Source organism: Drosophila guanche, unplaced genomic scaffold, assembly GCF_900245975.1.
Source record: "Drosophila guanche unplaced genomic scaffold, DGUA_6, whole genome shotgun sequence".
NCBI classification, from domain to species: domain Eukaryota; kingdom Metazoa; phylum Arthropoda; class Insecta; order Diptera; family Drosophilidae; genus Drosophila; species Drosophila guanche.
In genome coordinates this window covers 1,519,191-1,538,576 of record NW_022995750.1, presented here as the reverse complement: position 1 = coordinate 1,538,576, position 19,386 = coordinate 1,519,191, and the positions used below count along the sequence as shown (strand labels likewise).

At 49.3% G+C, this 19,386-nt stretch overlaps 8 protein-coding genes across 11 annotated transcripts; 5 read left to right on the top strand and 3 right to left on the bottom strand.

The window, feature by feature from the left end:
* The first annotated feature begins 36 nt into the window (after positions 1-36).
* LOC117586099 (probable ribosome biogenesis protein RLP24) lies at positions 37-864 on the top strand. Its single transcript, XM_034275958.1, has 2 exons — positions 37-197; positions 287-864. The coding sequence occupies exons 1-2, from the start codon at positions 117-119 to the stop codon at positions 782-784; spliced, it is 579 nt and encodes a 192-aa protein (XP_034131849.1). The 5' UTR covers positions 37-116; the 3' UTR covers positions 785-864.
* On the bottom strand, positions 809-1,617 carry LOC117586100 (D-aminoacyl-tRNA deacylase). 3 transcript variants are annotated; one of them, XM_034275960.1, is made up of 4 exons: positions 1,507-1,617; positions 1,350-1,444; positions 1,062-1,294; positions 809-1,001 (listed from the first exon to the last, which is right to left on the bottom strand). In XM_034275960.1, exons 2-4 carry the CDS (start codon positions 1,436-1,438, stop codon positions 892-894), a joined length of 432 nt encoding a protein of 143 aa, XP_034131851.1. In that variant the 5' UTR covers positions 1,439-1,444; positions 1,507-1,617; the 3' UTR covers positions 809-891. The 3 variants fall into 3 exon arrangements, with proteins under 3 accessions (XP_034131851.1, XP_034131850.1, XP_034131852.1); XM_034275959.1 differs by having other exon boundaries at positions 1,354-1,444; positions 1,507-1,616; XM_034275961.1 differs by lacking the exon at positions 809-1,001 and having other exon boundaries at positions 1,157-1,294; positions 1,507-1,616.
* A 75-nt stretch (positions 1,618-1,692) lies between these two features.
* LOC117586082 (neither inactivation nor afterpotential protein G) lies at positions 1,693-3,834 on the top strand. The gene is made up of 5 exons (XM_034275938.1): positions 1,693-1,808; positions 1,864-1,998; positions 2,059-3,329; positions 3,396-3,607; positions 3,659-3,834. The coding sequence occupies exons 1-5, from the start codon at positions 1,790-1,792 to the stop codon at positions 3,810-3,812; spliced, it is 1,791 nt and encodes a 596-aa protein (XP_034131829.1). The 5' UTR covers positions 1,693-1,789; the 3' UTR covers positions 3,813-3,834.
* Positions 3,835-4,075: 241 nt separating this feature from the next.
* LOC117586083 (sodium-coupled monocarboxylate transporter 1) lies at positions 4,076-7,762 on the top strand. Its single transcript, XM_034275939.1, has 8 exons — positions 4,076-5,083; positions 5,159-5,224; positions 5,964-6,238; positions 6,302-6,551; positions 6,608-6,988; positions 7,048-7,241; positions 7,298-7,481; positions 7,556-7,762. Exons 1-8 carry the CDS (start codon positions 4,724-4,726, stop codon positions 7,616-7,618), a joined length of 1,773 nt encoding a protein of 590 aa, XP_034131830.1. The 5' UTR covers positions 4,076-4,723; the 3' UTR covers positions 7,619-7,762.
* On the bottom strand, positions 7,694-11,186 carry LOC117586073 (importin-9). Its single transcript, XM_034275927.1, has 4 exons — positions 10,945-11,186; positions 10,204-10,857; positions 9,175-10,145; positions 7,694-9,109 (listed from the first exon to the last, which is right to left on the bottom strand). The coding sequence occupies exons 1-4, from the start codon at positions 11,081-11,083 to the stop codon at positions 7,799-7,801; spliced, it is 3,075 nt and encodes a 1,024-aa protein (XP_034131818.1). The 5' UTR covers positions 11,084-11,186; the 3' UTR covers positions 7,694-7,798.
* A 45-nt stretch (positions 11,187-11,231) lies between these two features.
* Positions 11,232-13,521, top strand: LOC117586080 (ATP-dependent DNA helicase 2 subunit 1). Its single transcript, XM_034275936.1, has 2 exons — positions 11,232-11,976; positions 12,218-13,521. Exons 1-2 carry the CDS (start codon positions 11,304-11,306, stop codon positions 13,453-13,455), a joined length of 1,911 nt encoding a protein of 636 aa, XP_034131827.1. The 5' UTR covers positions 11,232-11,303; the 3' UTR covers positions 13,456-13,521.
* A 250-nt stretch (positions 13,522-13,771) lies between these two features.
* On the top strand, positions 13,772-14,899 carry LOC117586097 (prefoldin subunit 3). 2 transcript variants are annotated; one of them, XM_034275955.1, is made up of 4 exons: positions 13,772-13,937; positions 14,049-14,443; positions 14,504-14,617; positions 14,658-14,899. In XM_034275955.1, the coding sequence occupies exons 1-3, from the start codon at positions 13,851-13,853 to the stop codon at positions 14,607-14,609; spliced, it is 588 nt and encodes a 195-aa protein (XP_034131846.1). In that variant the 5' UTR covers positions 13,772-13,850; the 3' UTR covers positions 14,610-14,617; positions 14,658-14,899. The 2 variants fall into 2 exon arrangements, with proteins under 2 accessions (XP_034131846.1, XP_034131845.1); XM_034275954.1 differs by having other exon boundaries at positions 14,504-14,899.
* Positions 14,900-15,375: 476 nt separating this feature from the next.
* Positions 15,376-16,241, bottom strand: LOC117586098 (39S ribosomal protein L40, mitochondrial). The gene is made up of 3 exons (XM_034275956.1): positions 16,153-16,241; positions 15,857-16,099; positions 15,376-15,791 (listed from the first exon to the last, which is right to left on the bottom strand). The coding sequence occupies exons 1-3, from the start codon at positions 16,176-16,178 to the stop codon at positions 15,479-15,481; spliced, it is 582 nt and encodes a 193-aa protein (XP_034131847.1). The 5' UTR covers positions 16,179-16,241; the 3' UTR covers positions 15,376-15,478.
* Between the last annotated feature and the right edge of the window lie 3,145 nt (positions 16,242-19,386).

Below are 19,386 nucleotides of genomic sequence, written 5' to 3'. Positions count from 1 at the left end.
GGTCACACTGGGAAAAGTAGTCGCTTTGCAACTCTGCTTTTCTCTTCTTCTTCAGCCGCACACGTGCTAACTGCGCTTTGTTTTTTTCGCAAATTAAATTGTTTTAATTTGTGAAAATGCGCATTGAAACTTGTTACTTTTGCTCCAGCAAAATATATCCCGGCCACGGGGTGAATTTCGTACGAAATGACTGCAAGGTGAGGCCCAGTTCGATGTGTTTTTGGCAATTGCGCAGCCATCCCATGTTTGTATACACCTGAAACCTGACATTTTTCTCTGTTGGTAGATCTTTAAGTTCTGTCGTGGAAAGTGCCACAAGGCATTCAAGCGCAAGAAGAACCCACGCAAGGTAGGCTGGACTAAGGCACATCGCAAGACTGCTGGCAAGGAGCTGGCCATCGATCCCAGTTTTGAGTTCGAGAAGCGTCGCAATGTACCCGTCAAATACAGCCGCGAGACCTGGCAGAAGGCCCTGGAAGCCATCAAGAAGGTCACGGAGATCAAGCAGCGTCGCCAGGATCACTTTGTCATGGAGCGTCTGCGCAAGGGCCGAGATATTGAGATCCAGATGGACGTCAAGAATGTGCAACGTAACATGTCGCTGATTCGTTCGCCAGCCGCTGGCCTCAAGGAGCGTCGTGCTAAGGAAGAGGCCGAGGAGGCGGCTCTCATGGAGGAGGAGGATCTGCCCGAAGAGAAGATCACCTACGTGGACGCACGCGAGTTGGAGAAGCGTCTCGAGGAGGGTATGGGAATCGAGGATTTGGAAATGTTGGAAGCCTAACTTGGAAGACTTCTTGTACACTGATTTAGATTTAAGCTGCTAACGAGAATATAATTAACAAAAACCCCGTGGTACATAAATAGGTAGTAGCTTTCGTGTATATTGGTTCACTTGTCGACGCAGTCGTCCGGCTGCTTTCTGTCCGGTGATTCCAGGTTGATCGTAACAGGGCCGTCGTTTTCAATATGCACCTGCATGTTCGCTCCGAATTTGCCATCTGCAGATAAAGGAATTGTAAGTCGAGGCTGGTCACACCTTGGCACCTTGGATTCAGCACCTTTAATTTTGCTGCTGTCGTAAGACTGCTTGAGGCGATTCAGAAAATGTGTGTACAGCTTCTGGGCGTCGTCTCCTTTCATGGCAGCCGAAAAATCGGGCTTGTTGCCTTTCAGTCGGTGATATAATGTGAACTGCGAGATGCAGAGAATCTCGAGCTGCAGGTCCTTTGCCGACTTCTGCCACCGCTTGCCTTCGTCATCAAACAGCCGCAGAGCGAGTATTTTGCGCACCCTAATGGGTGCAATAATGAAAATGTACTCTATCAATGATTAATCAAAGAAGTTACCTACAGAAACTCCACGTCTGTGGCTGTGTCAGTCGCTTTAATTCCAACCAGCACACACAGTCCCGGCCCGATGGAGGAGACCAGCTCATCCAGCACTGGGGGGAAAGACAAATGTCAGCGCTGAAAAAAGATGGTATATTATGTGCGCAATGCATACCAGTAACCTTTGCGGCTCTAACTCGCTGTATAACGGCCCGCATGGTACGCTTTTCGTTTATTATTTTTGTTGATCAAATTTTGTTCAGTACCGAGTCAATGCTGTAAAGTGGGAAAAAGTTATCGTTGGACCGATTGCCGATAGACGTCAATTCGAATTTGCCGCCCAGCCCATTCCCCAAAGTGAGAACTGGCGGTAATTGGATTAGACCAAACGCTGATGTCAGTCAGTTGCTCCCTCGCCTGAACTAGTTGAATTTCATCATCCGCAAAGAGCAACAGCCATGGGGCAGCATTTCCAAAGTAAATGCCAAAAGTTAAAGGAAGCAAATTGATTTTAAGAAGATTTCTGTTGCAGAGATCTTGATTGTTGGAGGCATTGTGATTGGCCTGTTGTCTGGTTTGGCCATGATGGTCTGCAGCCTGCTAAAGGAATCCATACCGAATGTTTTGGCGCCAGATGAGCGACAGTTTGCGTTTGACTACGTGATTGGTGAGTTGATTACAGTCGTTCTACCCTCCAGGACGTTATTATGGATTGTTTCGCTTACAGTTGGGGCTGGAACTGGGGGCAGCACTCTCACCTCGCTGCTGGCCAAGCACAGCAATGGCAGCGTTCTGCTTATTGAAGCCGGCAGCGCCTTTGGGCTGCTCAGCCGGATCCCCCTGCTGACCACCTTCCAGCAGAAGGGCATCAACGACTGGTCGTTTCTCTCAGTGCCCCAGCGGCACTCCGCCCGGGGTCTCATCGAGCAGCGCCAGTGCCTGCCGAGGGGAAAGGGTCTCGGGGGTTCCGCCAACCTCAACTACATGCTCCACTTCGACGGGCACGGCCCCGACTTTGACGCCTGGCACCAGCTCCACAACCTAAGCGACTGGAGCTGGGCGCACATGGGCCCCTTCATGGCGGCCGCCACAGCCAAGCCCTGCGACATGTACGAAATACCTCGAGGCTACTCGAAGCTGACGGAGGCGCTCGACGATGCCCAGACCGAATTCACGCACAAGCCTTGGGTGTTTCGTCGCTCGCGCTACAACATCAAGAACGGACTCCGGCACTCGGTGGTGCAGCAGTTCCTGCAGCCCGTACTGAAGAATTCCAATCTGCGGCTTCTGCCCGAGGCACTGGTCAAGCGGATACAGCTCTCGTCTGGCCCCACGCTTCGCGCCAGCTCCGTTCTGGTGGGCTTGAAGGATGCGGACAACAAGGAGCTGGAATTCAGCATCGAGGTGCGACGCGAGCTGATCCTTTGCGCCGGCGCCTACCAGACGCCACAACTGCTACAGGCCTCTGGCATCGGCAACAGCACAACGCTGGCCAAGCTGAGGATTCCCGTGCTGCACCACTCCCCGCTGCTGGGTCGGAATCTCCACGATCACTTGAATTTGCCGCTCTTTGTCTCGATGGGTGTCGTCGCGCCCAGCCTCAACCAGCGAACGCTCCTCAGTCCAATGAGCGTGTTCAACTTTCTCAGCTCGGGCACGGGACCCTTTGGCAACTTTGGAGTGCTGGGTCATGTGGTTAGTCACGAGGAGCCCTCGCCCTTTGGCGTCACCTTCTTTGGCGCCGGGGCCATTGACGAGGCTGCCCTCATGTCCATTTCCAATTTCAAGGCTTCAGCCTTTCGTGCTCTCTTTCCGCGGCACCACAATGCCTCGCAGGAGGGATTTGTTGTGATCTCCAGCTGCTTACAGCCAAAGTCTCGGGGTTCGGTGGGACTACCCAACAAACACATGCGCAGGAATCCCCTGATCGATCCAAACTATCTTAGCCACGAGGATGATGTGGCCTGCACCATTGCGGCCATACGAAGTGCTGTAAAGGCGAGTAATAATTATTGGACTGAACATTTTTCAAGATTAATTAATAGATTAATTAAGGTACTGCAGTTGGTCACCTCATCCTCGTTTGCGCAGCTGCGTCCTTTTATACATTGGCCAAAGCTGCAGGAGTGCTCAAACTTCGGACCATTTGAGAGGGATTTCCGCGAGCAGCAGCCCTCGGATGAGTATTTGGAGTGTCTGATGCGTCACATTGGCTTGAGTTCGCATCATCCAGGTGGCAGTTGTGCTCTGGGCACTGTGCTGGACTCACAACTCAGGTGGGTCGCCACATTTCTCGTGTCAAAGGCTCTTCAAAATTGTCCTTGCAGATTGCTGGGTGTGCCCAATATTCGTGTGGTGGATGCCAGCGTGCTGCCACGTCCCATTTCGGGGAATCCCAATACAGTCATCGCCGCCATTGCCATGCGTGCCGCCTCGTGGATGCTGAAGAGCGAGCTGCAAGAGGGAAGCCGCCGCCAATGAATGAGCAGCAGAGCGGAAGAGCACTATGTTCGGCTGCCTGAAAGTAATCAAAGAGTATTAAAGTTATCAAACGACTGCCATTGTTCTCGCTGATGATCTTGCACTTGATCTTCCTCTGCTGGGCCTCTCCTGGCTCGCTGCCAGTTGGGCATTTAATGAATGACTATAAAATGGATGCGCCGCGTGCGCCACGCTCAGTTCTTGTGCAACTCGGTGGCAATGACCAGACCAGACCAGACCGCCCCCAAACATAGAGCGTAGCGCAGCAATAGTTCCGACTTTTCCAATAATTCTACCGAGCGAATGTTTTTGACGTTAAATCGCTGAAGGCAGCGCGCGGCTCGTGTTTGTCTCTGATTTTGGCCGAGCGTTAAGTCGTCGTCGGTTGGTTGGTCCTGGGTTTGGTTTTCTTCAGTTCTTCAGAGTGTTCGGTGACATAATTGTTTACGCTCTACGTCATTGTGGGAGAGATCTCTGCGAGATCTTAATTCGTGAAGATTATGTCAATTCGCAGTGTCTGCCGGGAGCACTGTTTGATGTTGACTAATCCCCGGACTTTCTAAGGTCGCGTCCATGATTCAACTGGAGACTGAAGTGTCGTAATTCTCCTACACTCTTGGGCCTCACTCGCCGGTTTCGCCTCTGCCACATGTGCGCACAGATTTGTTGTGGGTGCTGCTGTGACTGTGACTGTGCCTGTGCCTGCGCCAGCGCCTCTGTGTCCAAAAACTAAATTGCTCGACAATTGATAATTGAGCGAAATTGAATTGAATCACAGCCAGAGGAGCCAGCGAGCATTAGATGGGCCTGAGCTTAGTTAATCGGAGACAGACCTAGGCGTTGGACGCGCATCGTTGGATAAATCTTTAGTCCTTCTTCCTACCTCGTTAGTTAGAGTCGAGTGCCACAAGATGCACGACATTGAGGAGATACTGGTCGAGCTGCAACGCTTCTCGTGGCCAGATTATGTGGCATTTGTGGCCATGTTCCTGCTATGCATCTGCATTGGCATCTACTTTGGCTTCATGAACAAATCCGTATCCGAGGCGGACTACATGCTCGGCGGTCGCAAGATGCTGGTGATTCCCATTGCCTTCTCCCTCGTGGCCAGCTTCATATCGGGCATAACGCTCCTCGGACTGCCCACCGAGGTGTATTCCTATGGCGTGCAGTACCTCTACGTGGCCTTCGGTGTCGTTGGCATGGGCATTGTGATGGGCGTGTTCTATCTGCCGGTTTTCCACGATCTAAACATAACATCCACCTACGAGGCAAGGACACAGAGAGCATGAATCTACGGGAATCTATAAGCAGATTTAACTTCCTCTATGTCTTTTTTCTTGCAGTATCTGGAAGTTCGTTTCGATCGACGCCTGCGCCTGTATGGCTCCATTATGTTTGCGGTTATGAATGTGAGTATCGATAGGCAATCAAATCAAAAGGATCTTCTGTGATGTAAACTTGCAGATACAAAGTTAGCCAGAAATTACAATTTTCTGTTGCTTATTTTGGTCAAATGAAATGGAGCTTTAAAATATTTTAAGTATCATGCACTTCATCATGCACCCCCATTGGTGGATTTCTTCAGCATGACTGCCCCAATCAAATGCCATATAATACCATAAGTCCCATATTGGGATACCGTGCGAGTCACGAATGAAAGGCATCGTATTTATGAAGGCCGTACAGTAGTTCAGCTTGTGCTTCTGCCTGATGCGTTTCACAACCTTTTTTAGGGCCGACAAAATGTCAAGGCTCCCTAGTCTCGTCTTTGCATGGACAGGGACCTGTTGGTACAACAAAAATATGTATATTATATATATATATTTTTCATTATATTAATTTGTATATACTTAGTATTAGCTATATACTTACCGAAGATATACACACATCTGTAAGCGAAGTTGATTCCATCCATTGATATAGCCGCAACTGTCAGAACTTTCAGCGATGCTACCGAGCATGGAGTTGTCTTTCTGAAAATATAAATAAGTTAACTTATGATTTAATGATTTAAATTATGATTTTAATGGAATACATACAAAAAGAGTCCGAGAGCAAATGGACTGCCGCCAAGACTGCTAAGATTCAATAGAAAGGAAAGTTCTTGCCATGAAGCTTGAAACCTTTAACCTTTCCTAATTTCTTCAGGTCGCCTATCTTCCCATCGTGATTTATGTGCCGGCGCTGGCCTTCAACCAGGTGACTGGCATTGGTGTGCACACCATCACGCCGATTGTGTGCATCATTTGTGTGTTCTACACGAGCCTCGGTGGCCTCAAGGCGGTAGTTTGGACGGACGTGGTGCAGGCAGTGTCCATGCTGGGCGCCCTCTGCCTGGTGGCCATCAAGGGCAGCATTGACATAGGCGGTGTGAGCGTTGTGCTGGAGAGAGCCTGGAACACGGATCGCCTGGAGGCGCCCGAGTAAGTGAAGAAACTTCTAGCCTGTTGTAAAAACTAATCCAAAATTACTCTCGTGTGCTGCAGCCTCAGCATTGATCCCACAGTTCGTCACACGTTCTGGTGTCTGTTCTTTGGAGGCATTGTGTACTGGACACAGACGAATGCCGTCTCCCAGAACATGATCCAGCGATACCTCGCACTGCCCACGCTCGCAGACGCGCGCAAGGCCTTGTTCATCTTCTGCGTGGGTGTCCTCATCCTGATGGCCCTGTGCGGCTACAATGGACTGCTCATCTATGCCACCTACCAGAACTGTGATCCACTCACTACCAAGGCAAGAACTGCACCACTCCACTCCCCCTCATTGCTCATCTCTTGCTAATCTTACAGCTGGCAAAGGCTCGGGATCAACTGCTGCCGCTCTTTGTGATGGACACGCTGGGCGAATTGCCCGGCATGACGGGCCTCTTCATAGCTGGCGTCTTCAGTGCTGCTTTGAGCTCGCTCTCCACCTGCCTCAACTCCATGTCGGCGGTGGTGCTGGAGGACTTTGTGAAGCCCTACGTTAAGCAGCCGCTCTCCAGCTCGTCCATCAACTGGATCATGCGCCTGGTGGTCGTCGGTGTGGGTGCCCTCTGTGTCTGCCTCGTCTATGTGGTGGAGCACATGGGAACAGTCCTGCAGCTGACCATGAGCCTGGAGGCCATCACAAATGGCCCGCTCTTTGGCATATTTACCATTGGCCTGTTTCTGCCTTGGATCAATGGAAATGTGAGTCTGTCCCATCAGGTGTTCTCCTGATTATGCAGTCTTGATTTCATTTCCCACAGAGCGCTCTTTTGGGCGGCATCATGGGCGTTATAGCCATGTCCTGGGTAAGCCTCAATGCCCAGTGGGCCATTGCCTCGGGTGCCATTAGCTACAACACGAAGCCGCTTAACATTGAGCAGTGCGACTACAGATTCAATCTCACCGCCACGAGTGCGGCCAACAGCAGTCTACATCTGGCAGGATCAGCCACAGAGTAAGCCAAAGAATGGTCTCGTCTCCCACTTTATGCTCATTTCTTTTCGCGTAAAGGGACATCTTTCCACTTTACCGCATCTCGTACATGTGGTACACAACCTTTGGCGCTTCGATCACCATTATTGTGGCGCTGCTCGGCTCCCTGGCCTTTGGCAGAAACAATCCAAATAAAGTTGATCCCGTACTGCTGACACCCTGCATACGAAGGTTCTTTAGCTTTGGCTCTGACAAGCCACTGGCAAGTAGCAAAAACTTAATTTCTCTCTCCCTCGATTGATGTTCTTTTTAATCATCCGATCTGCTGTTCTTTAGGATGCCTACAAACCCGACATTCCACTACAGCACAAGCTCCGAAACGATGAGGTGGCACTCTGAAGAATCCAACAGCATAAACTTGTAGATAATCCATAATTAAATGAATTTTTTACCTGTTTTACCAGTACAGTGGCGTGGCGTAGAAAAAATACAACTGTGTTTAATCAAAGGATTATTAACAATATATAAATACGATTAACACAATGTTGACTCTGTCTCCTCTATGATGGGATCCTCTAACTACTTCTGCTGCTGCAGCTTGTTGTGCAGAATGAGACGCTCCGCTTCGTTGAGATGCTCGTAGAAGCTGGGAAAATGTTTGTTTTGTGTGAAGTTGGTGAGGAATTTCTGCAGATTCTCGGCAATGTCGCCCGTGTAGTTGGTCTCCTTGAGCAGCTCCTTGAGCAGCAGTTCGTCCTCTACATTATCCTTGTCGTACTCCACGTACAGGTCGGAGATGAAACGCGACTGGTCCGAGCTGGTGGCCTCGTCTTCGGCCTCGCCCTCGTCGTCGTCGGTGTCGGTGAGCGGCTCATCCGTCTTGCTCTCCTGGAAGTGCTGGTACTCGGACATCAGCAGCTTGAAGATCTTCACGAGCGCAGGAATCGTGACCCACTTCTGATTGGCGGCGGCCACGGAGCGGGTGAGCCTGCGCGAATCGTTGGTATCCTCCACCAGCTCCTTGTAGGTGATGCTTGTCAGGCGATTGTCCTGCGTGGCCACGCCATACTCGAACAGCTTGCAGAGGGCCATGGTGGTGACCATGCGCTCGTACATGCCGAAGAATGAGTTCTGGCGCGACAGCCAGTTGGAGAGGACAAACTGCATGGCCGGCTCCCCGTTTGGTCCCGGCACAGTGGACAGGAAGTTGAGCACGGCGTCCATTTGGGTGAGGAAGAGATGGGCAAAGATTAGAACCAGATTCATGATCACCTTAAGGCACTCCAGGTTCTGCATTTTGCTGATCACAGCCTTCAGCAGCATGTCCACATTCGGGCCGAGCATGCTGCCCATTTTGGTGATGATCGTGATGACCAGGCGCCCGATCTGCCCGGCAGCCGTCATCTCGCTGTTCATGGGATTGAGCAGAACGGTGGCCACCACCTGCATGATGCAGTTGACGCCCTCGCCGTTATTGTAGCTGCATATCTGGCCCGGCGAGACGTTGATGAAGCTGCGCAGGCACTCGCCGCCGGCCAGCATCACCGCGTGATCGTCCGTGTGCAGGAGACAGTTCATGACGGACGGAAAGGCCGTCTCCAGCAGTGCGCTGCTCAGCGGCGGCTCCGTGTACTTGACAATCGTGTTGAGTACGTCCAGGGCAATGTCCTGCTTCTCGGTGTTGTGCTGCTCCGGCAGCCCCAGGATGCTCACGATGGTGGGAATGAACTTCTCCTGCAGCAGCACCAGGCACTGCTTACGCTGGCAGAGGGCTTTGATCAGATCCTGCACGTTCTCCAGCACGTACGGGTCCTCGGCATACTTGAGAAAGACGGCGATGGCCAGCGGAGTAACCTTGCCGTGAACGGCATACGCAAAGTCTGCATCAAACTGCGAGAAAACAAGAGCAGACTGGTATTAGGAATCCTCGTTTGATGGACTCTGATTCGACTTACCTGAATCATGACCGTAAGTGCCTCCATGAGCAGGGCCAGGACAGTGGCCTTGCAGCCCGAGACCAGAGCCATGATGCCGTCAAAGAAACCCGGCAGCTTGGACACCAGCAACGTGCGTTTCTCGCCCTCAGTCGCTTCGTTGGCCTGCAGGAAGCCGTGCAGCGTGCGCACTGCACTGATCCGCAGGATGTGAGTCTTCTCCGGCGACAGGCTGCACAGTGTAACGTCAAGGATCTCGGCCACCATCTGGGGGTTGTACAGCTCCGACTTGGAGTAGGTGCTGAGGGTCCAGAGAGCGCGACCGACCAGATGGGGCGACTCCTGGTGCACGAGAAGATTCCGCACGATGGTCAGATAGTTGAGGAGATCAAACTTGGAGTCACCCTCGAGTATGATGTCACGAAAGCCGTGCACGGCGTCCATGCAGGCCTCCTGGATCTTCCACCAGTTGGGATTGTTGGCCGCCTTCTCCGCCTCGGCCACGCTAAAGTGCCTGCCCAGAGCCTCCTGCAGTGGCTGTATGGCCTTTGCCCCGAACTCATCGTTGATGGCCAGCAGAACATCGTGGCCGCACATGCGCACCGTCAGCTCCACACCGCCGTCATCCTCGTCGTCGACAAACTTCTCGGGATCCTCCTGCCAGTCCTCCAGCTGCTCCTCGCTCAACTGAATGTACACGATCGTGATGTAAATGAGATCCGCCAGCACGTTCTTGATGCATCCCCGCAGCTTGCTGCAGGTGACGATGCAGTTGATGAACTCGAGGATCTGGATGATGAGCGTTTGGAAATTGGTCTGCTCGTCATCGTCCTCGTTGTCGCCGCTGGGCAGGGGATTGGGCTCTATCTGGTTAACGGACACCTTCACATACGTCTCGGCTATCTGCGTGAGCAGCTGCCAGATGATGGGAAGTATGCGCTCCATGAACGGATTGATGTACTTTGCGCAATCGCTCACCACGTGCGTGAAGACTGTAACGGAAAAGGGAGTTGGATAATGTTATTGCTGACTGTCCGTGTGATTACTTACCCTTGATTATCTCTGAGCGGAGCAGGAAATTGGAGCCTGCTCCGCTATTCATGCTGAGGTAGTGCAACAGCTTGTCCATGAAATTGTTGAGGATGGAGTTCATCATCGTCGCCTGCTCCTGTTTGTCGGTGATCAGAGCCGCAATGGAGGTGAACAGAGGCTTCAGGATGCGTATGGCCGAGGCGCGCGTCTTGATGGAGTAGTTCTGTTCCGAGTCAAAGATGCGATACACTTCGGGAATGACGACGGGACCCAGTTCCTTGATCTGCTCCACGTCGTAGGTGAAATCCTGCAGCACCTGCATGGCGCCGTGAATGGAGTCCTCGTTTCCGCCCAAACACTTGACAATGATGTCGAACAACTCCGTCCAGCCGTGCGGATAGTCGGTGGAGGCAATGGTGGATATGGTGTGGGCCACAGAGGAGCGGATCTTGGAGTTGGGATCGTACAACCCGTTGGGCAATATGTTGCGAATGGTGCGCTTTGCCTGCTCGCTGGCCATGCAGCTGTTCGCCTTGTCGTTCTTCAGGCCCTCCGAGTTCACATCCGTCCAGTGGTTCTCCACGTAGCGGGTCAGCATAACGATCGCTATCTGCCGCAGCGGAAGCTCGTGCGACTGATTCATTATGATCTCGGACAGGTAGACGCCATAGCCTGTAATTACATATTTGGATAACATGAGCACGAGGAAAGCAACCCCACCCAACCCAAAGCAAGCCCTCTGCCCGCCAAATAACGCACCTTCCGTGTATTCCAGCTGCTTTATTCGCTTCTCCGCCTGGTGCAGCACGTTGGTGTTCGCGCTGAGAAGGTTCTGCAGCTCCTCGATGATGGCCAGTTTGACCGAATCGCCGCAGTCGTTTTGAAATTGAAGCGACATCACGTTTGTTATTATCACGTTACGCTAAATAATAAAATATCAATATCAACTGGTTGCAAAAATATAAACCGGCGGCGGCTTGCTACATGTGAGGGCTTTCCTCGCTGCTCAACACTTATCATACTGTTACGAACACTGTGCCGTTTTCGATACCCGATATTAGCTTCGATTACTTTTTATGCCGCTTGTGAAATTCGCGGATAATTAAATAAAATTCGGGATGAGCACCTGGGACCCAGCGAACGATTTGGATTGGGTATCCGGCTCCGAGGATGAGGAGGACATTGCCATGAAGCGCGACTACCATGGGCGCGAGGCCATCCTTTTTGTGGTGGACGCCAATCTCCAGATTAACGGCATGACGCTCTTGCTGGAGGCGCTGAACATCATACGCACGGCATTCATCTCGGGAATGCTGGTCAACGACAAAGACCTCATAGGCCTGGTGTTTGCCAACACCAAGCACAGCCCGCTGCCACTGGAGGCCTCCAGCGTGGAGACGATCGTTGTGCCCGAGAACTGTGCCGTGTTCCTGCCGCTGCGACAGTTGACCAAGCCTATTGTGGAGCATTATCTACAGTTTATGGCAACGGTAGAGGATCAGTTTGCCAGCGAGTACGGGCTGGCCGAGCCCTTTGGCAGTGGGAAATTCCATCTCATGATCCGGCTGTGCATCGAACTGCTGGAGAAGTGCGGCAAGAAGTTGAACAACGCAAAAATTGTGTACGTGACGGATGTGGACACGCCGCATCTGCCTTCGAGCAACGAGTTCCAGGCGGCTCTGCAGAAGGCCATCGATCTGGAGGGCAAAGAGTTTGAGTTCCATGTCATCCCCATGAACGACGACTTTGAATACGAACCATTTTACAAGGAATTCATCACCCTGTCGCGAGGTGAGTGGAATAATTCATATGTACACATCAATCCCATGCGAAGTCTGTTCCCCTCATTGGCGTCCAGAGTTCGCCTTGGAGGTTTTAAGACTTCGCAGAGTAATTGGAGCACATCATTCACCCGCGTCCAAGTGAAGTTGAATTTGCGCGCGGTTTTGGATCTGCTCACAGAACACACCAACGGAAAGCGAGTGTCCGGAGTCGTAAAATCGAGTAAATCGAATCATTAATTTTCTTGCAGCCATTGACATGGATTCGTTCGTGGAACCCGATGCTGCACTGCTGCGGGAGATGCTGGCGGATCGAAAGCTGAAGCAGGACTTCTTGCGCCGCTGCCTGGGCCATTTTGCATTCCATCTGGGTCCCAATCTGTCCATGTCGGTGCAGTACTACAACTACTTTCAGCGACGAGCGCTTCCGCGCAAGGTGCAGATCATCCGGCGCGACAACAGCGTGGTGAGCACCAAGCGGCAGATTATGGTGCGCAAACTCGACGAGCAGAAGCAGGTCATCAAGCACGAGCGTCAGATAAAGGTGTCCGATGGCTGGTACAAGTTCGACTTGGGCGACAAGCCGCTGAAGATCACCATGCAGCGAATGAACATATTGCGCGACATGCACAAGCCGCACATGCAGCTGCTGGGGTTCAAGCACCGCTCAGCCCTGCCCGAGGTTATCTACAGCAAGCCCTCGAACTTTATGTACCCCGACGATCAGAGCATCATCGGATCGAAGCGCTTGTTCCGCGGGCTGTGGGAGCGCTGCCTGCAGCGAGAGAAGATCATCATCGCCCTGTTCATGTCCAAGCGCAAGTCGATTCCGCGCTATGTGGCCCTTGTGCCCGTTCAGGTGGAGAAGTCGGAGGCCAAGACGTATCGGTCGCAGCTCTGCGGGGATGGCTTCAAGATCGTCTATCTGCCGGAAGCCAAGCACATTCGCCACATCGACATGTGCGATTGGAACAACACCGCCAATTCGGCCAGCGATGAGAAGGTGGACTTCTTCCAGAAGATCATCAAGAGGCTGCGGATCGACTATCAGCCAAACCTGATCAATGATCCCAGCCTGGACTACCTGCAGGCAAATTTGCTCGCCATGTCCCTGGACATTACGACGGAAAGCCGGGCGTTCGACGACCTACTGGACACCAAGGTGCAGGATAAACGAATTGAAAAATATATTCCCGATTACGAGCGACTCTTCGACGAGGAGGTGATGCCGGCCAAGAAGCGACCGGCCAAAGACCCCGCGGATTTCGCCAGCTCTTCAAAGCTGCCCAAAATCGATGCGGAGCAAATCAATAGCTACCCATATGTCGAGTTTTTGATCGCGGAGGAGCAACTGACCAGATGCACGGTCGCCCAGCTGCATGTCATTCTCGAAACGCACTTTGGTGTAAAGTTGCCCAAGTCCTCGACCAAGGACAGAATGGTGAAGCACATAGAGGAATTGAGTGCCGCCGGAAAAGCCATGAGTTAGTATGTAAATTGATGTTTAAATTATTAGTCCGTAAGTTTTGCTAATTCATAAGAAGATTGTGCTATCTGGATTTCTTTTTTTGTTTGCCGTACAGCAGGAATACAATTCCAGGTATATCTGAAGGCCCCTTCCCCTTTTTAATAACCACATTAACTATAAATAAACTGGAATATCTAAGCATTAAATAGTGCGCTGCGTTTAAAAATGTGCGATGTAAATTCGTTGCAATGTTATCGATAGGCGGCCTTATCCATATGACAAGCACTAGACTACTATCGATGTGGACACACTGTGTATCGATAGCTTGAGTCATCTTATCGACATTTTGCATAGCATAGCACCCTCCTGCTGTAAATTTAATTGTAAATTGAAAGAAAACAGAGCAGCAGAACAAGATGACTGGCATCATGGACTCGGTGGAAATGCCCAAATTGCCGGAAAACCAAATGACCTTTGCCGGCATACCGGAGGCAGTATTCCTGGTGAGTGTGTGGATTCTAACCTAGCTCTTGGCTATTGGCTGTGGCTGCGAAACTGCAGCTGCACCTGCGATAGAAAAACTGAATTAATCCTTGCCTGCGTATTGTTTGCAGGAGGAGATCGATACGTTCATGACCCAGCCCGAGAACGAAAACTGCGAGAAGGTGCTGCAGCGTCTGGACGAGCAGCACGGCAAGTACCGTTTTATGGCGTACAACCTCGAGGCGCGTCGCCGGAAGCTGAAATCACAGATTCCCGATCTGGAGCGCTCACTGGAGATGGTCAATGTGCTGCGGAAGGAGGACGAGGAGCGCGAAACACAATTCCTGCTCAGTGACCAGGTGTTTATTAAGACCTTGGTGCCGCCCACAAAAACAGTCTACCTCTGGCTCGGAGCCAGCGTGATGCTGGAGTACCCGCTGGACGAGGCCGAAACCTTGCTCAAGCAAAACGTTACATCAGCCGTGGGCAATCTCAAGTCAGTGGAGCATGACCAGGACTTTTTACGGTCAGTAGCAGATCCCATTTCATTTGGAATGCCTTTTGACTTTGTCTTTCAAATTTGCAGCGATCAAATAACCACAACAGAGGTGAACATGGCGCGAGTGTACAACTGGGGCGTCAAAAAGAGGCAGGCCGCAGCCAAGACCACCGCTAGCAGTACGCCATCCTAAGCTCCAGCACCTTTAAGATCCCCCCCACCCACACACAGTACTGCACTGACATGTGAGTGGTGTACACTGTGGCTATCCATCTGCGCGTCTCCCACTTCCACTATTTATGTCGAAACTTCACCAAAAAACAAAAAGGTCAATCCTCTGCATTGCGATCCTTGCCTGCAAGGAGCCACCACGCGATCGGGAGCAATGCTGATTGCAATGCAGTCTCGCCTGCTTTATTCATGTTCTGCACAGACGATTATAATAAATCCGCCACACAACGCATCGAGTTATCCAGACACTAACAACCGATAATGTGTGTGTTGCTCAATGCATCCCGTAGGGACAGAGATCCAGCAGGCAGATGCCCGAGCTGGTGCAGCCCTTGCTCTTGTGGCAGCTGCACGTGAGTCCCGGCTGGCATTGGTCCTCTGCATTGTCCCGCGTGCAGAACTCGCAGCTGTAGGTAACTAGTGCTGTTCCCGCAGCGGATGCCAAGGGAGGACGAGCAATTTGGCCTTGTGGCAGTACTTTGTTCGCTGCAGGGAGAACACCTGCCCAAATTTCCTTCTGTTATAAAATCTCCTTTTTTTGGTGGGGCTCCCCTACTTACATGCCTTAGTGGGGCAGAAGATAGAACCAAATCAACTCTGACATGACCGACAGCGAAACAGAATCCGGGAATTGCCACTGCCGGAAAGCCCCGATAGAAGGTAAACAAGCGCCGTGCGCCGTGTGTGAAAAGTGCTGACTCCGAGAGAAGATTAAGAAATGCTGGGTAATGGGTGATTAATTAACTATTCTTTGTATTTCTGATGTAAGCAACAACAATAATCTTTGACCTAACACCCTAACATGCACACAGTCCCTAACAGCTGCGGGACTCATTCCCACTTCATGGACTGGTGTATGTAGTCGCCATCGGGACTCGCGTAGTTCTTGATGGGTGGGGTGGAGACGGGGCCCTTCAGCGTTACGGGCAGCAGCTGTAGGTCGACTTCGATGGCTGCCTGGTACAGGTCCTCGGACTCGCGGCGTAACTCTTCCAGCGCCTTGTTCTGCGACTGCACCAGGCGGTCAATGATTTGGAAGTCGGCCACTCTCTCGTCGTGCTTGTAGCGGGCCCATTCTTTCTTTAGCAGGGCGCGCTCCTCCATTTCCGCGCTGCCCAGTGTCGTCAGTTTTCGCTGCCGCTTGCTGCAAAGGATGGGGAACAAGTTGTAGCACCAATTGGCAGATTCCAATCAACGGGACATCCTTACTCCTTTTCGTCGATAAGCTCCAGTGGCACCTCCAGCTCCTCCACCGGTTTCAGCTGACGCGCATTCTTCTCCAGCCGACGAATCTGCTTCTCAATCTTTTTTTTTCTGCGGTCCTCCCTCTGTTTGATAACATGTGGGTCCAGCTTCTTCTTTTTCTTAAGCGGTTCGGCACAGAGCACAGGTGTGGTGTGCAGGCAACGTGCCACTGCGGAGCTGGCTACTCCGCCTCTCTGTAATCCTAATCTATGACAGAAAGTAGGGTCAGTCAATGGTTGGGCTGCAGAATCTTCACTCACCTGGCAAAGGCGTTGAGCAGCGACATTTTTAATAAACAACCATTTAATGCTTTGCGTAATGTGTAAATTAGAGATGCGCAACAGTGCAACCGCGGAATTATCGATAAATATACCTACAGATCCTCGAAAACATACTGTAAATATACCGTAAATCTAAAATAATTTTCCTCGACTTTGATCTTCTCGCTGGTAATACCAGCTAGTTAAGACTCTCAGCTTTAAAACTGTAATTTTATTCGAATCATCATTTAATTCTCCACACTATTAGCTGATTTTCATGACTTTTCTGGAGAGGTCAACCAAAACAATGGCATTATAATTAAGTTGCTGGCAATGGAATCTTACGTCATTTGACAATTTGTTGCTGGCGAACCGTTAAAGAGTCGATACAAAAACTATCGAAATGAGAAATTGGCGCTGCCAGACCAGCGACTCTTAGTTCTGCTTCCTGACAATAGAGGGCGGATGAGTGCAAAAGCGCAGAATATCGAGAGAAGGATACTGAATATTTCTGGCTCCTGTAATGTTATCGTTCCCATATTTTCTCTGTATGCGCATATTTCAAAAAGTTTAATTTATGCTTGGCTTTAGGTGATTTATGCTAGATTTTGTTGGCCCTGAATCGTCGTTTATATCATTAGCCGTATTTTTCTTCCCTTCCCAATAAATGACAACTCCGGTTCAGCAATTACTATTTTTATACGATTTTAAAACTTTATTTTTAAAGATGAAAATAAACAATATAATATACTTTTATTGTGTGTTGTTGTTGGTTTTTTTTGTGTTTTTTTTCCTTAGTAAATTTTACATAATTTTCAATAAAATAAGTTTTGTTTTTTTCGATTAAAAATGTCATATTGTAGTTTAGTGTTTTTGTTCATTTTTCTCCTTTTCCCGTCATACAAGTTTTAGTATTTTTCGATTTTGTTTCGATCGCAATATAAATTTTTATTTAATTATATTCGCTTACGATGTCCGTGTCCCAAATACTGAATTTACTCTTACACATTTTCGGTTTTTATCATATGTATGTATATTTCATTTCATTTCATATCATGCTTTCTGCGTGGCGTGTGTCGTGGTGTGTTGTGGTGTGTTGTGTGGAGTGGTGTGTTGTGGTTTTGTTTTTTTTTTTGCGCGAAATGTGCGATGTTTTGTGCGATTTCTCTGTTGTTTGAAATTTCATTGAATCTCATCATTTTGGGGCCAGAATGTGTTTTTTGAAGTTTCCAAAAGGGAATTGTGTGGGTGGTACACCAAACCAAAGTATAGGATACTAGTAGAACGGAACGGAAATCGAAACCGTAACCAAAACGTAGCTTACACATACACATTTATCGCTATGGTTCATTCGAAATGAGTTAGTTAATCATATAAAGTTAGTATATCGTACTATCGTTTGTGTATACACGCGACATAAGTGTCGTTTTTGCGAAACGTTCTCTCATACGAGTATGTATGCTTTTGCTTTTGCTTTTACCTTTGGTTTTCATTTCAATATTTTGTGGTAAGTAGTAAAGTTTGAGATTCACGGGGGAATGGGGGGATTCGGGGTGGTAGTGTATGTGTGTGCGTCTCCTATTGTTATTACATAGAATTATAAATTTAAACTGTGTGTGCGTGTGTGTTTGTGAAGTGAGTTGAATTTCAATGCATCTCTCCCTCGCAGGGGAGCCACACATTCACGTTTCAAGTTGGAATTCCGGAAATATCCTTGGCACCAGGCTATAGGCTAGGCTCTTTTTCCGTGGCTCTGTTCCTGGCCCATCAATTTCGCTTACTCATCGCACTCATCAAAGTTCAACTAAATGTGTGTTAAATCTCAACTTAGGGGCAAACTCAGGGAAATCGTATATGCGTATTCGAGGGATTATCTTCACATCCATTTCATCTTACATTCGTCTCTCACTCCGGGTGTTTCCTAGGTGGGGATTGGGTTTATTTTGGCTTTCTTGCCCCTTGGAAACACCTTGTAGCAGAGCCTCTTCCACTCCTCTTTCACTTAGTTTACAATTACATTATAAAAGTTATCTCTTAAGTTGTTTGTACTATTGCTTGGAAATCATTCCGGTCTATTGTTGTATTGTAACTCAAAAGTTTTCATTTTTATATATTTCTCTTTGTTTTGCTTAATGGAACTTAAATCAATTTCTAGGCTCGATTTGGTTTTCGGATTTTTTGATTTGTGTTGTAATTTTGAACGTTTGAACGTTTTGCATCCATCAACCGAAATGATGCAGCCCCCTAGGGGGGGCGATGATGTTCCACAACTCGATCTTTAGTATCAATCCTAAAGGTTGGCCGAAACGGTTTAATGCGTTTGAAAAGTTTGTAAGCAAAGAACCAAACCCTTTTACACACATCTACAGGATGTGTCTTTGTCTCTCTGTCTGTTCTGTGTTCTTTTCGGTTTTTTCGTGTGTTTGTGTGTGTGTCTTTGTAATCGCAATCTTTTGGTTATGCAATGTTTCAGCTCAAAGGAATTTACATACTTATATATACATAATGTTGTGTGTTTATGTGGTGTGTGTGTGTAGGTGTCTGTGTGTTACATAATTGATCACCCGTGGGTGTCATTTTAAATTTTAAATTTTGCTAATTTTTACTAGTGCTTTCCCATCATCGACTAAAGAAACGGATTTTGCGACGTTTTTGCTCAAAGATCTGTATTTATGTGTTGGTGTGTGCGTGTGTGTGTGTGTGTGTGTGTGTGTGTGTGTTAGGGGTGGTAGGAAAGAGCACGACAGAAGGAAACGTAGGTAGAGGTTACCTTTTCTCCTCCTCCGATTCCAGAAAGTCTTATAGTTTAGACACACGCTGTCGCTGTGTATCTCTGTGTATCTGTATCTGTGTGTGCCAGCACGCACACTTATGCATATCGCAATGCATCTGAATTTATGCTTAAATGTAGTCCTCGCTCTAATACCTAATTGCCGCCACTTCAGTATGCCGTTCTCGTACTCATCCACGTTCTTAGTTCAGTTTTTGCAATCATCTTTACTCTGTACTCTTTTTGACTGGAATGGAATATGCACTTATGCTTCGCTCTCTCTATATCTAAATTAAATGTAGCATACTTGCAGGCTTCGTTTCGTGTGTGTGAGTGATGTGTGTGTGTGTCGTGTGTGGTGTTAAATGAGCAACTCAGCGCTATAGTATGCGTATGTACGCTAAAAGGGGGGGATACATATGGGGGTATATGTATGCATTCATATATACTTTCTCATAAGTCCA

What these genes read in the sequence shown, in the direction of transcription:
- LOC117586099 (XM_034275958.1), top strand. Translation starts at nt 117, where the DNA reads ATGCGCATTGAAACTTGTTACTTTTGCTCCAGCAAAATATATCCCGGC. An exon ending in TCGTACGAAATGACTGCAAG is followed by an intron (nt 198 to 286) that starts GTGAGGCCCAGT and finishes CTCTGTTGGTAG; the next exon opens with ATCTTTAAGTTCTGTCGTGG.
- LOC117586100 (XM_034275959.1), bottom strand. Translation starts at nt 1,549, where the DNA reads ATGCGGGCCGTTATACAGCGAGTTAGAGCCGCAAAGGTTACTG. An exon ending in GCCACAGACGTGGAGTTTCT is followed by an intron (nt 1,295 to 1,353) that starts GTAGGTAACTTC and finishes TGCACCCATTAG; the next exon opens with GGTGCGCAAAATACTCGCTC. An exon ending in CGACAGCAGCAAAATTAAAG is followed by an intron (nt 1,002 to 1,061) that starts GTGCTGAATCCA and finishes CTTTATCTGCAG; the next exon opens with ATGGCAAATTCGGAGCGAAC.
- LOC117586082 (XM_034275938.1), top strand. An exon ending in TGCGTTTGACTACGTGATTG is followed by an intron (nt 1,999 to 2,058) that starts GTGAGTTGATTA and finishes TTTCGCTTACAG; the next exon opens with TTGGGGCTGGAACTGGGGGC. An exon ending in GTGCTGGACTCACAACTCAG is followed by an intron (nt 3,608 to 3,658) that starts GTGGGTCGCCAC and finishes TTGTCCTTGCAG; the next exon opens with ATTGCTGGGTGTGCCCAATA.
- LOC117586083 (XM_034275939.1), top strand. Translation starts at nt 4,724, where the DNA reads ATGCACGACATTGAGGAGATACTGGTCGAGCTGCAACGCTTCTCGTGG. An exon ending in GTGATCCACTCACTACCAAG is followed by an intron (nt 6,552 to 6,607) that starts GCAAGAACTGCA and finishes CTAATCTTACAG; the next exon opens with CTGGCAAAGGCTCGGGATCA. An exon ending in CTGGCAGGATCAGCCACAGA is followed by an intron (nt 7,242 to 7,297) that starts GTAAGCCAAAGA and finishes TTTCGCGTAAAG; the next exon opens with GGACATCTTTCCACTTTACC.
- LOC117586073 (XM_034275927.1), bottom strand. Translation starts at nt 11,083, where the DNA reads ATGTCGCTTCAATTTCAAAACGACTGCGGCGATTCGGTCAAACTGGCC. An exon ending in GCAGCTGGAATACACGGAAG is followed by an intron (nt 10,858 to 10,944) that starts GTGCGTTATTTG and finishes ATGTAATTACAG; the next exon opens with GCTATGGCGTCTACCTGTCC. An exon ending in CCGCTCAGAGATAATCAAGG is followed by an intron (nt 10,146 to 10,203) that starts GTAAGTAATCAC and finishes TTTCCGTTACAG; the next exon opens with TCTTCACGCACGTGGTGAGC.
- LOC117586080 (XM_034275936.1), top strand. Translation starts at nt 11,304, where the DNA reads ATGAGCACCTGGGACCCAGCGAACGATTTGGATTGGGTATCCGGCTCC. An exon ending in ATTCATCACCCTGTCGCGAG is followed by an intron (nt 11,977 to 12,217) that starts GTGAGTGGAATA and finishes ATTTTCTTGCAG; the next exon opens with CCATTGACATGGATTCGTTC.
- LOC117586097 (XM_034275955.1), top strand. Translation starts at nt 13,851, where the DNA reads ATGACTGGCATCATGGACTCGGTGGAAATGCCCAAATTGCCGGAAAAC. An exon ending in TACCGGAGGCAGTATTCCTG is followed by an intron (nt 13,938 to 14,048) that starts GTGAGTGTGTGG and finishes TATTGTTTGCAG; the next exon opens with GAGGAGATCGATACGTTCAT. An exon ending in CATGACCAGGACTTTTTACG is followed by an intron (nt 14,444 to 14,503) that starts GTCAGTAGCAGA and finishes TCAAATTTGCAG; the next exon opens with CGATCAAATAACCACAACAG.
- LOC117586098 (XM_034275956.1), bottom strand. Translation starts at nt 16,178, where the DNA reads ATGTCGCTGCTCAACGCCTTTGCCAG. An exon ending in CTGCTCAACGCCTTTGCCAG is followed by an intron (nt 16,100 to 16,152) that starts GTGAGTGAAGAT and finishes TTTCTGTCATAG; the next exon opens with ATTAGGATTACAGAGAGGCG. An exon ending in GAGCTTATCGACGAAAAGGA is followed by an intron (nt 15,792 to 15,856) that starts GTAAGGATGTCC and finishes CATCCTTTGCAG; the next exon opens with CAAGCGGCAGCGAAAACTGA.